This window comes from Notolepis coatsorum (assembly GCF_963971535.1).
Source record: "Notolepis coatsorum genome assembly, chromosome: 6".
NCBI lineage: Eukaryota > Metazoa > Chordata > Actinopteri > Aulopiformes > Paralepididae > Notolepis > Notolepis coatsorum.
Window position 1 is genome coordinate 17,609,034 of NC_140170.1, and position 22,916 is coordinate 17,631,949.

Below are 22,916 nucleotides of genomic sequence, written 5' to 3' on the forward strand. Positions count from 1 at the left end.
AATAATTTTTATATGGGCAGTCTGACTTGGGGTACTGACCATATATTAGTGTTGCAATGCATGATAAGTAAACAGTGAAAAAAGCTAAGAAATCTGATGGGACTGGGACATTTGGGACGAATAAAAATTTAAGATGAAAATCTGCCCAGCCTGTGGGAGGAAGTGGAGGTGTGAAATCTGGCCCGGTCAAGAACAATAGAGGAGTGGTAGAGAGTGGTAGAGAGGCATGAGAGGTTTGAGTTTTGAGTGCTGTATCTGTACTTCCGGTTCCAGAACCGGAAGTTAGGAACCGGTTCCTATTAGAACCGGTTCTCGGTGCCCAACCCTACATAGCTATAATATAGAATATACAATAGCTCCGCAAAGATCGTGAAAATGGTCATGAAAAGCTGCCGCTAGACAGTGAAGGATGGGGGAAGCTTATGGCGCTCAATGTGTTAAAAAGGACATTACAAATACAATCCAAATAATTCTTGCTTTGATCAAAAAAAAATAATAAAAGCCAGCAATTATATATTTCATAATAATCTTTGCTAATGATGTTTTTTTTAGATGCAGGTAGATTTGGAGAGACGATTAGACTACCTTGAAGCCTGACCTAGTGCTGTGGCAAACGTTTAGTTTATAGAGCTGACCGTGTCCTGGGAGGATTCAGTGGAGGCATACGCAAGGAAAAAGCTTAAGATATGCAGATTTGGCAGCAGAAACTGAACATCGAGGATGGAAAGGTACAGTCTGTCCAGTATAAGTTGGATGCAGAGGATTTATAGCGCGATCAAATTTATGATTATTGGGAGAGTTGAGGATTCGTGGGCGGAGTTTTTGCGCAAGGCGGTTAATGAGATGGAACGGCAGTCGGTGGATTTGGTCGAGGAGCGAAACGAGGTCAGTCAGGGGGCCAAAGTAAACGAGAGTATTCCTTTCCTTCTCTGTTGTTGCTGTTTCGTGTGCGATAGTGTTATCAGGAACTGTTCCATTTTCAACAGAAGGAAAAAACAAGGAAGTTCTGGGACGCTGGAGTCTTCCTGAGGTGTCGTAGGTCTAACTTGACGGAACACTGGCAAAGGGAGGTGCCAACTTGATGACCCTGGTGATGTGCTGCTCTCACTGTCTCTATCTATCTACACTTGATGACCCTGGTGATATGCTGCTCTCACTATCTATCTATCTACACTTGATGACCCTGGTGATATGCTGCTCTCACTATCTATCTATCTACACTTGATGACCCTGGTGATATGCTGCTCTCACTATCTATCTATCTACACTTGATAACCCTGGTGATATGCTGCTCTCACTATCTATCTATCTATCTACACTTGATAACCCTGGTGATATGCTGCTCTCACTGTCTATCTACACTTGATAACCCTGGTGATATGCTGCTCTCACTATCTATCTATCTACACTTGATAACCCTGGTGATATGCTGCTCTCACTATCTATCTATCTATCTACACTTGATAACCCTGGTGATATGCTGCTCTCACTATCTATCTATCTATCTACACTTGATAACCCTGGTGATATGCTGCTCTCACTATCTATCTATCTATCTATCTACACTTGATAACCCTGGTGATATGCTGCTCTCACTGTCTGTCTACACTTGATAACCCTGGTGATATGCTGCTCTCACTATCTATCTACACTTGATAACCCTGGTGATATGCTGCTCTCACTATCTATCTACACTTGATAACCCTGGTGATATGCTGCTCTCACTATCTATCTATCTACACTTGATAACCCTGGTGATATACTGCTCTCACTATCTATCTACACTTGATAACCCTGGTGATATGCTGCTCTCACTATCTATCTACACTTGATAACCCTGGTGATATGCTGCTCTCACTATCTATCTACACTTGATAACCCTGGTGATATGCTGCTCTCACTATCTATCTACACGTGATAACCCTGGTGATATGCTGCTCTCATTGTCTATCTACACTTGATAACCCTGGTGATATGCTGCTCTCACTGTCTATCTATCTACACTTGATAACCCTGGTGATATGCTGCTCTCACTATCTATCTACACTTGATAACCCTGGTGATATGCTGCTCTCACTATCTATCTACACTTGATAACCCTGGTGATATACTGCTCTCACTATCTATCTACACTTGATAACCCTGGTGATATGCTGCTCTCACTGTCTATCTACACTTGATAACCCTGGTGATATACTGCTCTCACTATCTATCTACACTTGATAACCCTGGTGATGAGCTGCTCTCACTGTCTATCTACACTTGATAACCCTGGTGATATGCTGCTCTCACTATCTATCTACACTTGATAACCTTGGTGATATGCTGCTCTCACTATCTATCTATCTACACTTGATAACCCTGGTGATATGCTGCTCTCACTATCTATCTATCTACACTTGATAACCCTGGTGATATGCTGCTCTCACTATCTATCTATCTATCTATCTACACTTGATAACCCTGGTGATATGCTGCTCTCACTATCTATCTATCTACACTTGATAACCCTGGTGATATGCTGCTCTCACTATCTATCTATCTATCTACACTTGATAACCCTGGTGATATGCTGCTCTCACTATCTATCTATCTATCTACACTTGATAACCCTGGTGATATGCTGCTCTCACTGTCTATCTACACTTGATAACCCTGGTGATATGCTGCTCTCACTATCTATCTACACTTGATAACCCTGGTGATATGCTGCTCTCACTATCTATCTACACTTGATAACCCTGGTGATATGCTGCTCTCACTATCTATCTATCTATCTATCTACACTTGATAACCCTGGTGATATGCTGCTCTCACTATCTATCTACACTTGATAACCCTGGTGATATGCTGCTCTCACTATCTATCTACACTTGATAACCCTGGTGATATGCTGCTCTCACTATCTATCTACACTTGATAACCCTGGTGATATGCTGCTCTCACTATCTATCTACACTTGATAACCCTGGTGATATGCTGCTCTCACTATCTATCTACACTTGATAACCCTGGTGATATACTGCTCTCACTATCTATCTACACTTGATAACCCTGGTGATATGCTGCTCTCACTGTCTATCTACACTTGATAACCCTGGTGATATACTGCTCTCACTATCTATCTACACTTGATAACCCTGGTGATGAGCTGCTCTCACTGTCTATCTACACTTGATAACCCTGGTGATATGCTGCTCTCACTATCTATCTACACTTGATAACCCTGGTGATATGCTGCTCTCACTATCTATCTATCTACACTTGATAACCCTGGTGATATGCTGCTCTCACTATCTATCTATCTACAATTGATAACCCTGGTGATATGCTGCTCTCACTATCTATCTATCTATCTATCTACACTTGATAACCCTGGTGATATGCTGCTCTCACTATCTATCTATCTACACTTGATAACCCTGGTGATATGCTGCTCTCACTATCTATCTATCTATCTACACTTGATAACCCTGGTGATATGCTGCTCTCACTATCTATCTATCTATCTACACTTGATAACCCTGGTGATATGCTGCTCTCACTGTCTATCTACACTTGATAACCCTGGTGATATGCTGCTCTCACTATCTATCTACACTTGATAACCCTGGTGATATGCTGCTCTCACTATCTATCTACACTTGATAACCCTGGTGATATGCTGCTCTCACTATCTATCTATCTATCTATCTACACTTGATAACCCTGGTGATATGCTGCTCTCACTATCTATCTACACTTGATAACCCTGGTGATATGCTGCTCTCACTATCTATCTACACTTGATAACCCTGGTGATATGCTGCTCTCACTATCTATCTACACTTGATAACCCTGGTGATATGCTGCTCTCACTATCTATCTACACTTGATAACCCTGGTGATATGCTGCTCTCACTATCTATCTACACTTGATAACCCTGGTGATATGCTGCTCTCACTGTCTATCTACACTTGATAACCCTGGTGATATGCTGCTCTCACTATCTATCTACACTTGATAACCCTGGTGATATGCTGCTCTCACTGTCTATCTATCAACACTTGATAACCCTGGTGATATGCTGCTCTCACTATCTATCTACACTTGATAACCCTGGTGATATGCTGCTCTCACTGTCTATCTACACTTGATAACCCTGGTGATATGCTGCTCTCACTATCTATCTACACTTGATAACCCTGGTGATATGCTGCTCTCACTGTCTATCTATCTACACTTGATAACCCTGGTGATATGCTGCTCTCACTATCTATCTACACTTGATAACCCTGGTGATATACTGCTCTCACTATCTATCTACACTTGATAACCCTGGTGATGAGCTGCTCTCACTGTCTATCTACACTTGATAACCCTGGTGATATGCTGCTCTCACTATCTATCTACACTTGATAACCCTGGTGATATGCTGCTCTCACTGTCTATCTATCTACACTTGATAACCCTGGTGATATGCTGCTCTCACTGTCTATCTATCTACACTTGATAACCCTGGTGATATACTGCTCTCACTATCTATCTACACTTGATAACCCTGGTGATATGCTGCTCTCACTATCTATCTATCTACACTTGATAACCCTGGTGATATGCTGCTCTCACTATCTATCTACACTTGATAACCCTGGTGATATGCTGCTCTCACTATCTATCTACACTTGATAACCCTGGTGATATACTGCTCTCACTGTATATCTACACTTGATAACCCTGGTGATATGCTGCTCTCACTATCTATCTACACTTGATAACCCTGGTGATATGCTGCTCTCACTATCTATCTATCTACACTTGATAACCCTGGTGATATGCTGCTCTCACTATCTATCTACACTTGATAACCCTGGTGATATGCTGCTCTCACTATCTATCTACACTTGATAACCCTGGTGATATACTGCTCTCACTGTATATCTACACTTGATAACCCTGGTGATATGCTGCTCTCACTATCTATCTATCTACACTTGATAACCCTGGTGATATGCTGCTCTCACTATCTATCTATCTACACTTGATAACCCTGGTGATATGCTGCTCTCACTATCTATCTACACTTGATAACCCTGGTGATATGCTGCTCTCACTGTCTATCTATCTACACTTGATAACCCTGGTGATATGCTGCTCTCACTGTCTATCTATCTACACTTGATAACCCTGGTGATATGCTGCTCTCACTATCTATCTACACTTGATAACCCTGGTGATATGCTGCTCTCACTATCTATCTACACTTGATAACCCTGGTGATATGCTGCTCTCACTATCTATCTACACTTGATAACCCTGGTGATGTGCTGCTCTCACTGTCTATCTATCTACACTTGATAACCCTGGTGATATACTGCTCTCACTATCTATCTACACTTGATAACCCTGGTGATATGCTGCTCTCACTGTCTATCTACACTTGATAACCCTGGTGATATGCTGCTCTCACTGTCTATCTATCTACACTTGATAACCCTGGTGATATGCTGCTCTCACTGTCTATCTACACTTGATAACCCTGGTGATATGCTGCTCTCACTATCTATCTACACTTGATAACCCTGGTGATATGCTGCTCTCACTGTCTATCTATCTACACTTGATAACCCTGGTGATGTGCTGCTCTCACTGTATATCTACACTTGATAACCCTGGTGATATACTGCTCTCACTGTCTATCTACACTTGATAACCCTGGTGATATACTGCTCTCACTATCTATCTACACTTGATAACCCTGGTGATATGCTGCTCTCACTGTCTATCTACACTTGATAACCCTGGTGATGTGCTGCTCTCACTGTATATCTACACTTGATAACCCTGGTGATATACTGCTCTCACTGTCTATCTACACTTGATAACCCTGGTGATATACTGCTCTCACTGTCTATCTACACTTGATAACCCTGGTGATATGCTGCTCTCACTATCTATCTATCTACACTTGATAACCCTGGTGATATACTGCTCTCACTATCTATCTATCTACACTTGATAACCCTGGTGATATGCTGCTCTCACTATCTATCTACACTTGATAACCCTGGTGATATGCTGCTCTCACTATCTATCTACACTTGATAACCCTGGTGATATACTGCTCTCACTATCTATCTACACTTGATAACCCTGGTGATATACTGCTCTCACTATCTATCTACACTTGATAACCCTGGTGATATGCTGCTCTCACTATCTATCTACACTTGATAACCCTGGTGATATGCTGCTCTCACTATCTATCTACACTTGATAACCCTGGTGATATACTGCTCTCACTATCTATCTACACTTGATAACCCTGGTGATATACTGCTCTCACTGTCTATCTATCTACACTTGATAACCCTGGTGATATGCTGCTCTCACTATCTATCTACACTTGATAACCCTGGTGATATGCTGCTCTCACCATCTATCTACACTTGATAACCCTGGTGATATGCTGCTCTCACCATCTATCTACACTTGATAACCCTGGTGATATGCTGCTCTCACCATCTATCTACACTTGATAACCCTGGTGATATGCTGCTCTCACCATCTATCTACACTTGATAACCCTGGTGATATGCTGCTCTCACCATCTATCTACACTTGATAACCCTGGTGATCCGCTCGTCACTCTACATGTCATCCTGCTCGTCACTCTACATGTCATCCTGCTCGTCAGCGGAAACGCTGCGTCATGCGGCGGTCCCTCCCTCCCTGACAGCCGCCACCAGAATCCATTAGCCGCTATCTGATGGAGGGCTCCGGTGTTTAGAGCCGGCAGAGTGGGCGTCTGTCTGTCAGCCTGCGTGCGCGGGCCGCGGGCGTTTCTGCTAAAGAGCATCGGGCCGGTTCGAGCGAGTCACGCGCTCGTATCTCCAGACGAGGTCGACCGCCAGGCCTGGCGCGCGACAGATTACTGTACAGCGCCGGCGGATTAACACAAAACACAGTCTAAGGTTTTATAAAAAAATAAAAAAGAAATGTAAAGGTCCCAAATCGGCGTAATTATTAAATTATAATATATTATTGACTGTGAAAACTGATATTAAAATTGTTTATGCGCAACATGCTTTGAAGAGAATAACTCGGGACTGCGTGAAAACATGCCACCACGGTGTGACCTTGGAAAAGCACCATGTGACCTTGGAACGGAGCGACGCGCCACCACCGCGTGACCCGTGTCGGCTCATAAGAGCGGCCTGGAAGTAACCATCTCAGCCCTTTTAAGTGGTCGACGCTGTCGAGTCTCTCCTCAAGTGGTCACACTTGTCATAGCATTCGTGTTCTACGGGAGGAAAACAAAAGCCCTCCGCGGACCGTAAGCATAAGACTTCTGTCGGCCTAGTCTCTCTCTCTCTCTCTCTCTCTCTCTCTCTCTCTCTCTCTATCCCCCTCTCTCTCTCTCTCTCTCTTTCTCTCCCCCCCTCTCTCTCTATGTCTCTCTCTCTCTCTCTCCCCCCTCTCTCTCTATGTCTCTCTCTCTCTCTCTCTCTCTCGCTCTCTCTCTCTCTCTCTCTCTCTCTTTACAGTGCTATATGGTAGACTATAGGTAGTTATGAGTATAGTGCTATATGGTAGACTATAGGTAGTTATGATCACAGTGCTGTATGGTAGACTATAGGTAGTTATGAGTATAGTGCTATATGGTAGACTATAGGTAGTTATGATCACAGTGCTGTATGGTAGACTATAGGTAGTTATGATTACAGTGCTATATGGTAGACTATAGGTAGTTATGATTACAGTGCTATATGGTAGACTATAGGTAGTTATGATTACAGTGCTATATGGTAGACTATAGGTAGTTATGATTACAGTGCTATATGGTAGACTATAGGTAGTTATGGTTACAGTGCTATATGGTAGACTATAGGTAGTTATGAGTATAGTGCTATATGGTAGACTATAGGTAGTTATGATCACAGTGCTGTATGGTAGACTATAGGTAGTTATGATTACAGTGCTATATGGTAGACTATAGGTAGTTATGGTTACAGTGCTATATGGTAGACTATAGGTAGTTATGATTACAGTGCTATATGGTAGACTATAGGTAGTTATGATTATAGTGCTATATGGTAGACTATAGGTAGTTATGGTTACAGTGCTATATGGTAGACTATAGGTAGTTATGATTATAGTGCTATATGGTAGACTATAGGTAGTTATGATCACAGTGCTGTATGGTAGACTATAGGTAGTTATGATTACAGTGCTATATGGTAGACTATAGGTAGTTATGATTACAGTGCTATATGGTAGACTATAGGTAGTTATGATTACAGTGCTATATGGTAGACTATAGGTAGTTATGATTACAGTGCTATATGGTAGACTATAGGTAGTTATGATTATAGTGCTATATGGTAGACTATAGGTAGTTATGATCACAGTGCTATATGGTAGACTATAGGTAGTTATGATTACAGTGCTATATGGTAGACTATAGGTAGTTATGAGTACAGTGCTATATGGTAGACTATAGGTAGTTATGAGTACAGTGCTATATGGTAGACTATAGGTAGTTATGATTATAGTGCTATATGGTAGACTATAGGTAGTTATGGTTACAGTGCTATATGGTAGACTATAGGTAGTTATGATTATAGTGCTATATGGTAAACTATAGGTAGTTATGATTACAGTGCTATATGGTAGACTATAGGTAGTTATGATTACAGTGCTATATGGTAGACTATAGGTAGTTATGATTACAGTGCTATATGGTAGACTATAGGTAGTTATGATTACAGTGCTATATGGTAGACTATAGGTAGTTATGATTACAGTGCTATATGGTAGACTATAGGTAGTTATGGTTACAAGGGCGGCTAGGTGGTGTAGTGGGCAAGGCACTCGCCACCAGTGTGGAGACGCTAGGATTCGCGTGTTCGAATCCAGCTCTCCACATTGTTTTTCAGTTTGGCTGGTCGTCCGCAGTAATACACATTGGCCGTATTACGGGGAGGGAAAACTGAAGGGTGGGGATCGAACGTTGTGAACAAGCGACTCCTACAAGTCGGTTGGTGCGCCTGCGCAGTAGAATCAGGAAGTGTCGGGGGCAGCGTGAGCCTCCCACGCGTTACTCCTCGACACTGAGAGATCGAGCTGCGCAGGTGAAAAGATGCGACTGCTGTTACCTCAAGTACCGGAGGGGACTTGTGCTATGTATGACTTAGTCCACATTGCAGCCGGCTTGTGGGAGGCAAGAAACAGCGTTCGTGACAGGGGAGGGTTGAATTGGATGATACGAAATTGGGATGGGAGAAAATATGGAAAAATGGGAGAAAAAGTGGATCAAAAAAAAAAAAGGTAGTTATGGTTACAGTGCTATATGGTAGACTATAGGTAGTTATGATTATAGTGCTATATGGTAGACTATAGGTAGTTATGATTACAGTGCTATATGGTAGACTATAGGTAGTTATGATTACAGTGCTATATGGTAGACTATAGGTAGTTATGATTATAGTGCTATATGGTAGACTATAGGTAGTTATGGTTACAGTGCTATATGGTAGACTATAGGTAGTTATGGTTACAGTGCTATATGGTAGACTATAGGTAGTTATGGTTACAGTGCTATATGGTAGACTATAGGTAGTTATGATTACAGTGCTATATGGTAGACTATAGGTAGTTATGATTACAGTGCTATATGGTAGACTATAGGTAGTTATGATTATAGTGCTATATGGTAGACTATAGGTAGTTATGGTTACAGTGCTATATGGTAGACTATAGGCAGTTATGATTACAGTGCTATATGGTAGACTATAGGTAGTTATGGTTACAGTGCTATATGGTAGACTATAGGTAGTTATGATTACAGTGCTATATGGTAGACTATAGGTAGTTATGATTATAGTGCTATATGGTAGACTATAGGTAGTTATGGTTACAGTGCTATATGGTAGACTATAGGTAGTTATGGTTACAGTGCTATATGGTAGACTATAGGTTGCGGGAGGTAGTTATGAGACTATAGGTTCAGTGTAAAGGCTGAATTATACTTCTTCGCTTCGACCATCATGCCCACAGGTTGTCAGCGTTGCCCGACATGCAGTGGCCTGGAATTAATCATCTCAACGTTCTTAAGTGGATTTGACGTGGAAATTGTATTCGGTTTTTACACGAGTCCATCAACGCTGTCGAGTCTTTCCTCAAGTGGTCACAATTGTCATAGCATTCGTGTTCTACGAGAGGAAAACAAAAGCCCTCCGCGGACCGTAAGCATAAGATCTCTCTCTCTCTCTCTCTTTCTATCTCTCTTAATCTGTCTGTCTCTCTCTCTACCCCTCTCTTTCTTTCTATCTCTCTTCCTCTGTCTCTCTCTCTATCTACCCCTCTCTCTCCCCCTCTGTCTTTTTTTCTCTCTGTCTGTCTGTGTGTGTCTATCCCCCTCTCTCTCTCTCTCTGTCTGTCTGTCTGTCTGTCTGTCTGTCTGTCTGTCTGTCTGTCTGTCTGTCTGTCTGTCTGTCTGTCTGTGTATATCCTCTCTCTCTCTCTCTCTCTCTCTCTCTCTCTCTCTCTCTCTCTCTCTCTCTCTCTCTCTCTGGTATTTTATTTTCCCAGTTGATCAAATAATGTGAGTCAAGTCAACGGAGGGCAAAAATCAAACAACCAAACGAAGCGAAACCAGATGAAAGTAAATGAGACGGCTGTTGAGCCTCTGGGGACGTGGGGCTGAAAGAGGAACACAAAGGAGGACACACACTGAGTCCATCTGGGCCGTGCAGCTGCACGGAGGCGCAACAACCACCGGAAAAACAGAGGGCCATCCTTCCTCTGCCTTAACAAATCAAAACCAAACGTGCCTCGCTTTTATCACTTAATACGCCGCCGCTGCTCTCGTGAGGCTGGCCGTGCGCGGGGAGGACGTCGGAACACGGCGTCAGAGCCGCTCCTCGGGGCTCGGAGAGAGACCAGTGAACTGCTGCGATCAGAGGACTTTTCAGTGATGTGTAATACCCGTTTGTGATCAACATATACAAAAACAATAGGATTCATTATTTAATTTTTTTAAAGGAAAAACCTAAAACAAATAACAATTAATCACGGCGGCTACGTGGCGCAGTGGGCAAGGCGCTCGCAACGAATGCTGGCCCGCTCTCCACATTGCTTTCAGTTTAGCTGGTCGTCCACAGTAATAGACATTGGCCGTATTACGGGGAGGGAAACTGAAGGGTGGGGATCGGGCGTTGTGGACAGCGACTCCTACAGGTCGGTTGGTGCGCCTGTGCAGTAGAATCAAGAAGCGATGGGGGCGGCGCCCCTCCAAAGCCCAGACCCCCGACGCTGAAAGATCGTGCCGCGCAGGTGAAAAGATGCGACGGCTGCTACCTCGAGTACCGGAGGGGACTCGTGCTATGTATGACTTAGTCCACATTGCAGCCGGCTTGTGGGAGGCAAGAAACAACGTTCGAGACAGGGGAGGGTTGAATTGGACGATATGAAAATTGGGATGGGAGAAAAATAGAAAAATGAGAGAAAAAGTGGACAAAAAAAACAAATAACAATTAACAAATAATAAATATATATACAAATAGATATAAAAATACATATACATTTTGTAATATATTTTTGTTATAACAATACATTATACAATACACACACTAGGTCCTAGTGACTAGGACAATGGAGCTAGCATGCACCCCTGGGGGAGAGGGGGGGGGGGGGCTAACTAGATGGCATACAGTATCTGAAGAAAACTAGAATGCTAGTTATGTAAACAAAAACACAGCTAAACTGTCTCACAGCACAGCATCAAATAGTCTATTTTTCATATTAGTTAGTTATATTAGTTATACTTTTCCAAGCACTGTTTTAAATTTTCAAGGATGTCACTCGAAGGATACAATTAACTTTTAAATGCTGTTTTCTTTAACACTTTGTATGCCACTCACAGCTTTTCTCGGGTTTACCCCCCGACCTTTGAATGCCACGTCACGAGTATTCTTTGTTTTTAATTTTTTTTATTAGCGATCTGAAATCATATTGCATCAAGCGAGCCTACCGTTGGAGATCCAGGCACCGCCGGCGCTCAGATGTGAAAAAAGCGCCACCTATCGTCTCCCAGATGGTAAATCACCCTTTTGGATTGGACTCAATGAAAGTGAATGGGAGAACGGATTTCTGACTCCACATTTTACTTCTCACTGATGTAACCGGGGTCTACCAGAGTTCATTCTGGAGCCTTGGTGCCACGGCGAATATGTGTTATACTGTACACACGCTGGATCAATACAAATTATCGATTTTTTCGAATGGCGATCGGAAATTGGAATAAACCATTTGGATACCATCTGACCTCAGGTAAGGAATCTATGTTATCAGTGTTAGGATAATCAGACTCGTTTTCACGGATATATAAGCGTTTCTCCTATATGTGATATAGCTGTTTTGACTGTAAAAGCCATCAGGAAATAAGAGCAGCGATTATCAGCGCGCGGCACGAGCGTGCATGCGCACACATATACTATCGATCATCTAGCGTTTATTTGAAAACTATTATTAAATAGGCCGAAAAATGACAACGTTCTGGAATATTTCAGTAAAAGACGATTATCATAGAATGTGTTGTTTTTTCCGCGAAAACTAGTGATTTTCAAAATGCTATCAAACTGAAATGAAGCGATACAAATACAATCTGCTTTGACAATGTTGACTGGAAAATGAGTCTTTGATAAGCGACGGGCAGATTAGACACATAATAGCCATAATTTAAAACATAGATTAGGCGATATTAACGTTAACATTGGAGCGGATTGTGGCATTCAAGGGGGTAAAAAGGAAAACACGGCTGGCAATCAAAGTGTTAAGCATCTTCTTGGCCTGCTCGCCAGCTAGAGCATCACACACGAGGAAATTAGGAAAACGCAGTTGGAGCGCGCGAGACAGCGACTCGTCAGATTTTATTAAAACGGAACAAAAGAAAAGAATAATTTCTTGATTCAGAACAATTTGATCATGGATGAACAAAACATTCAATGCAAATGGTTTGATTTGAATTCCAAGGACCTTTTAAGCACCTTGTTAAAAAACAGGCTGTTTTCAAGGAATTCCAAAAATGAAGCACTTTAACTCATTCAGCGCCATCGCTTAATCCACGAGATGGAGCTAGTACGCCACCGCTGTAAATCAATGGGGGGACTGCGTGATATGCGAGTCCTTAAAATATTTTTAAAATTATAGCTATGGGTCTAATACACCCGTCCATTATCAGTTAGTTGCATCCAGTCAACATGTACAAAACGGGCGGCTAGGTGGTGCAGTGGGCAAGGCACTCACCACCAATGCTGGAGACGCTGGGTTCGAGCCCATCTCTCCACATTGTTTTCAGTTTGGCTGGTCGTCCGTACTAATACATTTGGCAGTATTAGGGGGAGGGAAAACTGAGGGGTGGGAATCGGACGTTGTGGACAGCGACTCCTACAGGTCGGTTGGTGCGCCTGCGCAGTAGAATCAGGAAGCGATGGGGGCGGCGCCCCTCCAAAGCCCAGACCCCCGACGCTGAAAGATCGTGCTGCGCAGGTGAAAAGATGCGACTGCTGTTACCTCGAGTATCGGAGGGGACTCGTGCTATGTATGACTTAGTCCACATTGCAGCCGGCTTGTGGGAGGCAAGAAACAGCGTTCGAGACAGGGGAGGGTTGAATTGGACGATACGAAATTGGGATGGGAGAAAAATAGAAAAAAAAAACATGTACAAAACGGATTGTTTTTTTCATCTGTACATTTATGTTTTATAGCCTTTTGAATATGAGTATAACTTTGGGTGCTTCTGAGTAATTCCAGAGAAAGACGCGATAATAGCGTTTTAGTGGAATACACTAAACACGTTGTAATTTTTCGCCTGGTTATCGAATCTTGCTGAAATCAACGCTAGATTATCATTATTATCCTTCCTCGTGCAAGAATGAAAAGAGCCCTGTACCGCGGGGCTCCGCCGCTGCCTCCTCAAACTCAACGGCACACAGCCACACACACACACACACACGCGCGATCGCGGTAGAAAGACATATCAGATCAATGATCAAATTTATATATAGTGTTCTTACCTTGTATCTGATGTAATGCAAAATAAATTATTCAATTATCTGATCGCCATTTGAAGTACTGGGCGCAGAGGTCCGTGCCACGTTCAACAGCATTGCATATTGCATTGCATATTGAGGGCAGCCTCGCAGATGTATGTATGAAATCAGGTTGCCTCGCCTGAGTATTTAAACCACGGCTCGGATCGTCCCAGAAAATAAACTACACCATTCCCAATGGGGGTGCAATACCAGCTGGAAGGTGTAGGCGGCGGTATTTGCCCTTTTGCAAGCTCAGACCCATTCCCAACGATAACATCAGGCTGGATGGATGAAAATGAATGGTTATCGCTAATAAAAGAAATAACAATTAAAACCAGACTATACTCGTGGATTGGCGCTCAAGCGATGGCGAGTTAACCCGACTATCATCGTGACTGGCGCTGAATGAGTTAAGCACTTCAAGGAACTTGTGCCAACCCTGTCATTCAAACACACACACACACACACACACACACACACACACACACACACACACACACACACACACACACACACACACACACACACACACACACACACACACACACACACACACACACACACACACACACACACACACACACACACACACACACACACACACACACACACACACACGTTTCACCGGTAGCGGTTAGCGGTTCGGCATCTAGATCGATGACGCACGCCGTAGACGCGCCGCCGGCAGGAGCCTGGGCATCGAACCGGGCACCCTCAGATTACCAGACGAGCCCCCAGAGGTAATGAGTTCCAGGGGCACAGCGGTGCCCTTACAGTGTCCCGTCTGAGAGAGCCGCTACGTCGCGCTCAGCGCTCGCTGTTCCCTTGGAGTGAGGGTTTTAAGTGCAACAAACAATAGAACAATCAGGCCTATGTGTATGATCTCTGACCACGGTGTATAACGGCCTTATTGTGCCCGTGTATTCAGATTCAGACAACTTTATTGATCCCACACGGTTCATATTGTAGCTTTGCACGGGTAACAAAAACATACAAACGACAACACGGCAACAACAACATTCCATGCTATACACAGACAGTTCAGTAAAAGTCAAAGTAAAAACAGACAACTAGGTGGAAAAGGCTACTTAAAATGACTACCGTCTGTGTTTAAAAGTCTGATAGCCGAGGGGACAACAGATTTAACAGTTTTAACGGTTGGTCCTTCACAACGGGACGTCATAACGGCGGCCAGAAGGCAACAGTGAAAACCGCTGAGACAGAGCATGGAGGGGTTGATTAGTGATGCTCGTCCCCTTCTTGACCACCTGGTCCGTCCAGAGAGAACATAGGTCTCTCTGTTTTACTCCAATTATTTTGAAGCACACTTTCACTATGTACTGTAGGCTGTTCCTATCTTTAATAGACAGGCCACTGAACCAGCAGATAAAAGAAAAAGTTAGGAGGCTTTCAATAAAATAACTATAAAACGTGCTCAGGATCTTCGCACTAACATTAAAAGAGTTCAGCTTTCTCAGCAGGTACAGTAGATTCTCTGACCTGTTTTGACAATGGACTCTGTATTTAAGTTGAACTTCAGTTTACAATCAAACACAGTTCCCAGGTATTTGTAGGATTCAACAATCTGGACGTCCTCGTCGTGAATTACACTGGCTTGATGATCGGAGTTGTGTCTGAAGTCAATTATCATATCCTATGTATGGATGAACTCTGACCCCTGTGTGTAACAGCATCACTGAGCCTGTATGGATGAACTCTGACCCCTGTGTGTAACAGCATCACTGAGCCTGTATGGATGTATCTCCATGGTGAGGACATTTCTTTCTTATGTCCCTACATACATTGTGGGACAGGTGGCGAAATCTTTAATTTGATGTCACCTGGATCATTGTGCACCAGTATGGTCCTCTGCATCCAAAGGTCAACTAAAGACATTGCAAACTGCTCAGAACAGAGCTGCAAGGTTAGTTTTACATTGTTCCATGAGAACAAACACTACCACTATGCACCGGCAACTCTCATGGTTAACGGTAGAGAATAGGCTGGTTTTCAACACGGTTACATTTTTCAGGAACACTGTCTTTTCGTCTCAACCCGTTTTCTTATACAAACAAATAGTCAGATGCAGTCAGGTTCATTCTTATTTTACTAGGTCAGCCGATGATGGACAGATGATGTTACTACGTCCAAAATCAAATGCTTTAAAGAGGACTGTTGTTTATCGTGCCATCAATCATTGGAATAACTGCCCACTGGACATACGTATATTGAATAGCAAAGTGTCTTTCAAATACCACCTGAGAATGCACTACTTAAATATGTGAGCAAAACATTCTGATGTCGATAATGATGTCTACAATGTTTTACTGTTTTTAGATTATCATTGTTAATTGTGATTGTCATATGTATCTCATGTTGTTATGTTTTGTGTTTTCTGTTGTCTTTCTGTGTGGACCCCAGGAAGACTAGCTCGCCACTTAGCTAATGGGGATCCTTTTAAACAATAAACAACAATAAACTCTGACCCCTGTGTGTAACAGCCTCACTGTGCCTGTATGGATGAACTCTGACCCCTGTGTAACAGCCTGTATGGATGAACTCTGACCCCTGTGTGTAACAGCCTCACTGTGCCTGTATGGATGAACTCTGACCCCTGTGTGTAACGGCCTGTATGGATGAACTCGTGTGTTGTTTTTCTAAGCTTGTTGTCTTACGGGTTGAAATAAAGGTTTGAAATGAAATAACTGCGGTGGTGAAAAAACAACATCAATAACCTGTCGTCACCACAGAGCTACGGTGTTGTGAGATAACACCCCCCCCCCCCCATTCCAATACCCAAGTTTCAAGTTATATTTGTCAGGTATAAAGTACATTACAGTGAAATGTTTGGTTCTGTATGAGCCCCCTGAGAATGTGCTTCATACGGTAAAATAAAAGTAAAAGATAGTAAATAAAGTCCTAACACTTATTTTATTTACCGCCTTTATTTAACCAGGAAAAAGTCTCATTGAGATAAAGAAATCTGTTTTACAACAGCGTCCTGGCCAAGATAGGCAGCGACACAAGTTACAATTTCACATTTACAGACGAAAAAACTATTTAAAAAACAAACCTATAGCGATTAAAACAAAAACAAGGACAATTTACAGAATCATTTCAAGTCAGTCAAAACATCTGCAGCCAGATGTGCTGGATTCCATATCGCTTAGAAGGGTTTTTAAAAGCAACCAGTGAGACCAGCTCATGCAGGTTCAGGTGGTTTTGTACAAAACACTGTACAAAAAATACAAAGTACAACCTAAAGTACAACACAAAGTACAAAGTGCAAACGACGTGGTACAAAATGGTAACCTTTAAAATGCTAAATGCACAAACGAGGTACGAGGGTATCCCCACACCCAGCCGTGCCTCCTCGTCTCCCACTTCAACATCACCCACTTGTGACTATTTGACCGGTGCACCCCGACCTCCTTTATTTTTATGGAAATGTATGGTTGAAACATGCACACGTTCAAACGCACACACACTAATAAGCATTGGAGGCTTTTAACCAGGGCCAGACTGGGGAAATCATTCAGGCCAGGAAATATAGTGCAAAATATAGCCCCAGTCAGGCCACTTTTTAAGCAGGGGGTCTGGGGGTCCCCCACCAGGACAGTTTGTGTTACAAAGACTTAATTTCCTGCATTCTGGTGCAGGAATTGTTTTATTTGTACCCTTTAAATGCCAGTGTTTGTGATGACATGACTGCAAAAAAAATATATATCTTTTGGGAAATCTTTTTATTTTTATTTAAAAAAAAATTGGAAATCATCTGGGGGGCCGCAAAATATCATCCAGCGGGCCGCAATTGGCCCGCGAGTTTGAGACCCCTGACGTAGAATAAACAAAAAGTCAAAACTAAAGTGACACCGAAATAGACGTCCTTCGAGAGACACAGGTTTGATTGGGTTACGCTGGTAATGCATCACGTCGTCCCGCAGGGCTCTTACCTGCTGATGGACACGTCGCTGTAGGACGGGCTGGACGACCTTGCCGCCTCCCCCCCCGCCGACACCTCCTCCTCCCACGCAGACGCCTCCTCCTCGGTCGATGCACGTTCCTCCTCCTCCTCCTCGCCGCTCTTCACTCCAGCCGCTTCATCTACAGCGGAGAGAGGAGATAATGTCTCACGTCAGTCGGCAGCCAGTGGGAATCGATCAGTGTTGAGAGAGGGGGGGGGTAACCGTGTCTGTTGAGAGAGGGGGGGGGTAACCGTGTCTGTTGAGAGAGGGGGGGGGGGTAACCGTGTCTGTTGAGAGAGAGGGGGGGTAAACGTGTCTGTTGAGAGAGGGGGGGGGGTAACCGTGTCTGTTGAGAGAGGGGGGGGGGTAACCGTGTCTGTTGAGAGAGGGGGGGGTAACCGTGTCTGTTGAGAGAGGGGGGGGGTAACCGTGTCTGTTGAGAGAGGGGGGGGTAACCGTGTCTGTTGAGAGAGAGGGGGGGGGTAACCGTGTATGTTGAGAGAGGGGGGGGGTAACCGTGTCTGTTGAGAGAGAGGGGGGTAACCGTGTCTGTTGAGAGAGGGGGGGGGTAACCGTGTCTGTTGAGAGAGGGGGGGGTAACCGTGTCTGTTGAGAGAGAGGGGGGGGGTAACCGTGTATGTTGAGAGAGGGGGGGGGTAACCGTGTCTGTTGAGAGAGAGGGGGGTAACCGTGTCTGTTGAGAGAGGGGGGGGTAACCGTGTCTGTTGAGAGAGAGGGGGGTAACCGTGTCTGTTGAGAGAAGGGGGGGGTAACCGTGTCTGTTGAGAGAGGGGGGGGGGGTAACCGTGTCTGTTGAGAGAGGGGGGGGGGGGGTAACCGTGTCTGTTGAGAGAGGGGGGGGTAACCGTGTCTGTTGAGAGAGAGGGGGGGGGTAACCGTGTCTGTTGAGAGAGAGGGGGGTAACCGTGTCTGTTGAGAGAGAGGGGGGGGGGGGTAACCGTGTCTGTTGAGAGAGGGGGGTAACCGTGTCTGTTGAGAGAGAGGGGGGGGGTAACCGTGTCTGTTGAGAGAGAGGGGGGTAACCGTGTCTGTTGAGAGAGAGGGGGGGGGTAACCGTGTCTGTTGAGAGAGAGGGGGGGGGGGTAACCGTGTCTGTTGAGAGAGGGGGGGTAACCGTGTCTGTTGAGAGAGAGGGGGGGGGGTAACCGTGTCTGTTGAGAGAGGGGGGGGGTAACCGTGTCTGTTGAGAGAGAGGGGGGGGTAACCGTGTCTGTTGAGAGAGGGGGGGGGTAACCGTGTCTGTTGAGAGAGGGGGGGGTAACCGTGTCTGTTGAGAGAGAGGGGGGGGTAACCGTGTCTGTTGAGAGAGGGGGGGGGTAACCGTGTCTGTTGAGAGAGGGGGGGGTAACCGTGTCTGTTGAGAGAGAGGGGGGGGGTAACCGTGTCTGTTGAGAGAGGGGGGGGGGGGTAACCGTGTCTGTTGAGAGAGAGGGGGGTAACCGTGTCTGTTGAGAGAGGGGGGGGGGGTAACCGTGTCTGTTGAGAGAGGGGGGGGGGGTAACCGTGTCTGTTGAGAGAGGGGGGGGGTAACCGTGTCTGTTGAGAGAGGGGGGGGGGTAACCGTGTCTGTTGAGAGAGGGGGGGGGTAACCGTGTCTGTTGAGAGAGAGGGGGGTAACCGTGTCTGTTGAGAGAGGGGGGGGGGTAACCGTGTCTGTTGAGAGAGAGGGGGGGGGGGGTAACCGTGTCTGTTGAGAGAGGGGGGGGGTAACCGTGTCTGTTGAGAGAGAGGGGGGGGTAACCGTGTCTGTTGAGAGAGAGGGGGGGGTAACCGTGTCTGTTGAGAGGGGGGGGGGTAACCGTGTCTGTTGAGAGAGGGGGGGTAACCGTGTCTGTTGAGAGAGAGGGGGGGGTAACCGTGTCTGTTGAGAGAGGGGGGGGTAACCGTGTCTGTTGAGAGAGAGGGGGGTAACCGTGTCTGTTGAGAGAGGGGGGGTAACCGTGTCTGTTGAGAGAGGGGGGGGGGTAACCGTGTCTGTTGAGAGAGGGGGGGTAACCGTGTCTGTTGAGAGAGAGGGGGGTAACCGTGTCTGTTGAGAGAGGGGGGGGTAACCGTGTCTGTTGAGAGAGAGGGGGGGTAACCGTGTCTGTTGAGAGAGAGGGGGGTAACCGTGTCTGTTGAGAGAGAGGGGGGTAACCGTGTCTGTTGAGAGAGAGGGGGGGGTAACCGTGTCTGTTGAGAGAGGGGGGGGGGTAACCGTGTCTGTTGAGAGAGGGGGGTAACCGTGTCTGTTGAGAGAGGGGGGGGTAACCGTGTCTGTTGAGAGAGAGGGGGGGGTAACCGTGTCTGTTGAGAGAGGGGGGGGTAACTGTGTCTGTTGAGAGAGGGGGGGGGTAACCGTGTCTGTTGAGAGAGGGGGGGGTAACCGTGTCTGTTGAGAGAGAGGGGGGTAACCGTGTCTGTGGTCAACAGCCTCCCTTGGACGGACCACGTCCGGGGAGTGACGCGTGAAGAGAGAGAGAGCTCAATCTGTCTCGTTGTCTCTCTCGTGTCGTCAAAGCCGCTCGAAGGACGTTGTGTGTCTCGTGTAGGGGGTGTGACAACGACGCGTCGATTAATCGAAACACATCGATTTGAATGTGTTAGAATCGATTATAATCAAAATGAATCTAAATAAAATAAAAATTCAAGAATTTTTTTTTTTATGTTTTATTTTTGTGTGTGTTGTTTTTATTGACCTATAGTCCATTCATGCCGAGTGGATCAGTTCCCCCTGCAGCCACATTTGTGTATTCAAAATGTTTTGGGGAATGAACTGGAAAATGTATCCAAAATTAATCGAAAATGTATCGAATCGTGGTCAAATGAAGAGATCTCACGATGCATCGAGTCGTTGCCTGAAGAATCGTAATGGAATCGAACCGCTGCGAGACACGCCTAAAAGAGAGAGAGCTCAGTCTGTCTCGTCGTCTCTCGTGTCAAAGCCACTGGAAGGACGCTGTGTCTCGTGTCTCGTGTCCCCGCGGGCAGGACGCTGTGTCTCGTGTCTCGTGTCTCGTGTCCCCGCGGGCAGGACGCTGTGTCTCGTGTCTCGTGTCTCGTGTCCCCGCGGGCAGGACGCTGTGTCTCGTGTCTCGTGTCCCCGCGGGCAGGACGCTGTGTCTCGTGTCTCGTGTCCCCGCGGGCAGGACGCTGTGTCTCGTGTCTCGTGTCCCCGCGGGCAGGACGCTGTGTCTCGTGTCTCGTGTCCCCGCGGGCAGGACGCTGTGTCTCGTGTCTCGTGTCCCCGCGGGCAGGACGCTGTGTCTCGTGTCTCGTGTCCCCGCGGGCAGGAGAACACCAACCTGCTTCTTCGAGGCCACGAGAGAAAAAGCTCCGTCGTGAGGTGAATTAGTCGACTGATCACTCGTTAGGGTCGTGGGTCAATTAGTTGACTGATCGCTCGTTAGGGTCGTGGTCAATTAGTCGACCGATCGCTCGTTATTAGCTTTGCTAATTAATACAAAATAATTTGCCGTTTATGCTGAACGATTTATGTCCAGTCTGCAAATTCCTATGAATAACAATGAATTTAGCTGAGGAAGGTCCTTCTGGCCTCAGACCAAGAACAGCCACCCACAGGGCAACCAGGTTAAGTGTTGAGACCGACGGTAGGGCAGCATGTGGTAGTCTACACCCTCCCCAGACCGACAGTAGGGCAGCATGTGGTAGTCTACACCCTCCCCAGATGGACAGTAGGGGCAGCATGTGGTAGTCTACACCCTCCCCAGACCGACAGTAGGGCAGCATGTAGTAGTCTACACCCTCCCCAGACCGACAGTAGGGCAGCATGTGGTAGTCTACACCCTCCCCAGACCAACAGTAGGGCAGCATGTGGTAGTCTACACCCTCCCCAGACCGACAGTAGGGCAGCATGTGGTAGTCTAAACCCTCCCCAGACCGACAGTAGGGCAGCATGTGGTAGTCTACACCCTCCCCATAACGACAGTAGGGCAGCATGTGGTAGTCTAAACCCTCCCCAGACCGACAGTAGGGCAGCATGTAGTAGTCTACACCCTCCCCAGACCGACAGTAGGGCAGCATGTGGTAGGCTACACCCTCCCCAGACAGACAGTAGGGCAGTATGCAGTAGTCTACACCCTCCCCAGACCGACAGTAGGGCAGCATGTGGTAGGCTACACCCTCCCCAGACCGACAGTAGGGCAGCATGTAGTAGTCTACACCCTCCCCAGACCGACAGTAGGGCAGCATGTGGTAGTATACACCCTCCCCGACAGTAGGGCAGCATGTGGTAGTCTACACCCTCCCCAGACCGACAGTAGGGCAGCATGTGGTAGTCTACACCCTCCCTGACAGTAGGGCAGCATGTGGTAGTCTACACCCTCCCCAGACCGACAGTAGGGCAGCATGTGGTAGTCTACACCCTCCCCAGACCGACAGTAGGGCAGCATGTGGTAGTCTACACCCTCCCCAGACCGACAGTAGGGCAGCATGTGGTAGTCTACACCCTCCCCAGACCGACAGTAGGGCAGCATGTGGTAGTCTACACCCTCCCCAGACCGACAGTAGGGCAGTATGCAGTAGTTCTACACCCTCCCCAGACCGACGGTTTTAACTCTGCCATTTTTATACTTAATGTATCTAAACTATACAATACCTCCTTCCTTTAAAGTGACTTTTCCATTATTTAAAGTGACATTTTGTTTAAAGTGATATTTTTAGCGGTTGCCGCATGAGTGTAGTGTGTATGTGCTCATGTGCATTGTATTATGCACAATCATTGCGGGCAAGACCCCCCGCATTTCATTGTATACTTGTATGCCGTGACAAATAAAACTCTTGACTTGATGTGTACTTGTGTGTGGAGAGTTCAGTGTTCTGATGGCCTGGGGGAAGAAGCTGAGCCGGAGTCTC

General features: G+C 45.8%; 1 protein-coding gene across 4 annotated transcripts in view; it reads right to left on the bottom strand.

The window, feature by feature from the left end:
* Positions 1 to 22,916, bottom strand: part of rad18 (RAD18 E3 ubiquitin protein ligase) — a 385,931-nt gene that overhangs the window by 97,675 nt on the left and 265,340 nt on the right. For all 4 annotated transcript variants that reach the window (XM_084316159.1, XM_084316157.1, XM_084316158.1 and 1 more), the window contains one exon: positions 18,030 to 18,180. In XM_084316159.1, coding sequence (XP_084172285.1) covers positions 18,030 to 18,180 — 151 coding nt within the window. The remainder of the gene's footprint in view (positions 1 to 18,029; positions 18,181 to 22,916) is intronic.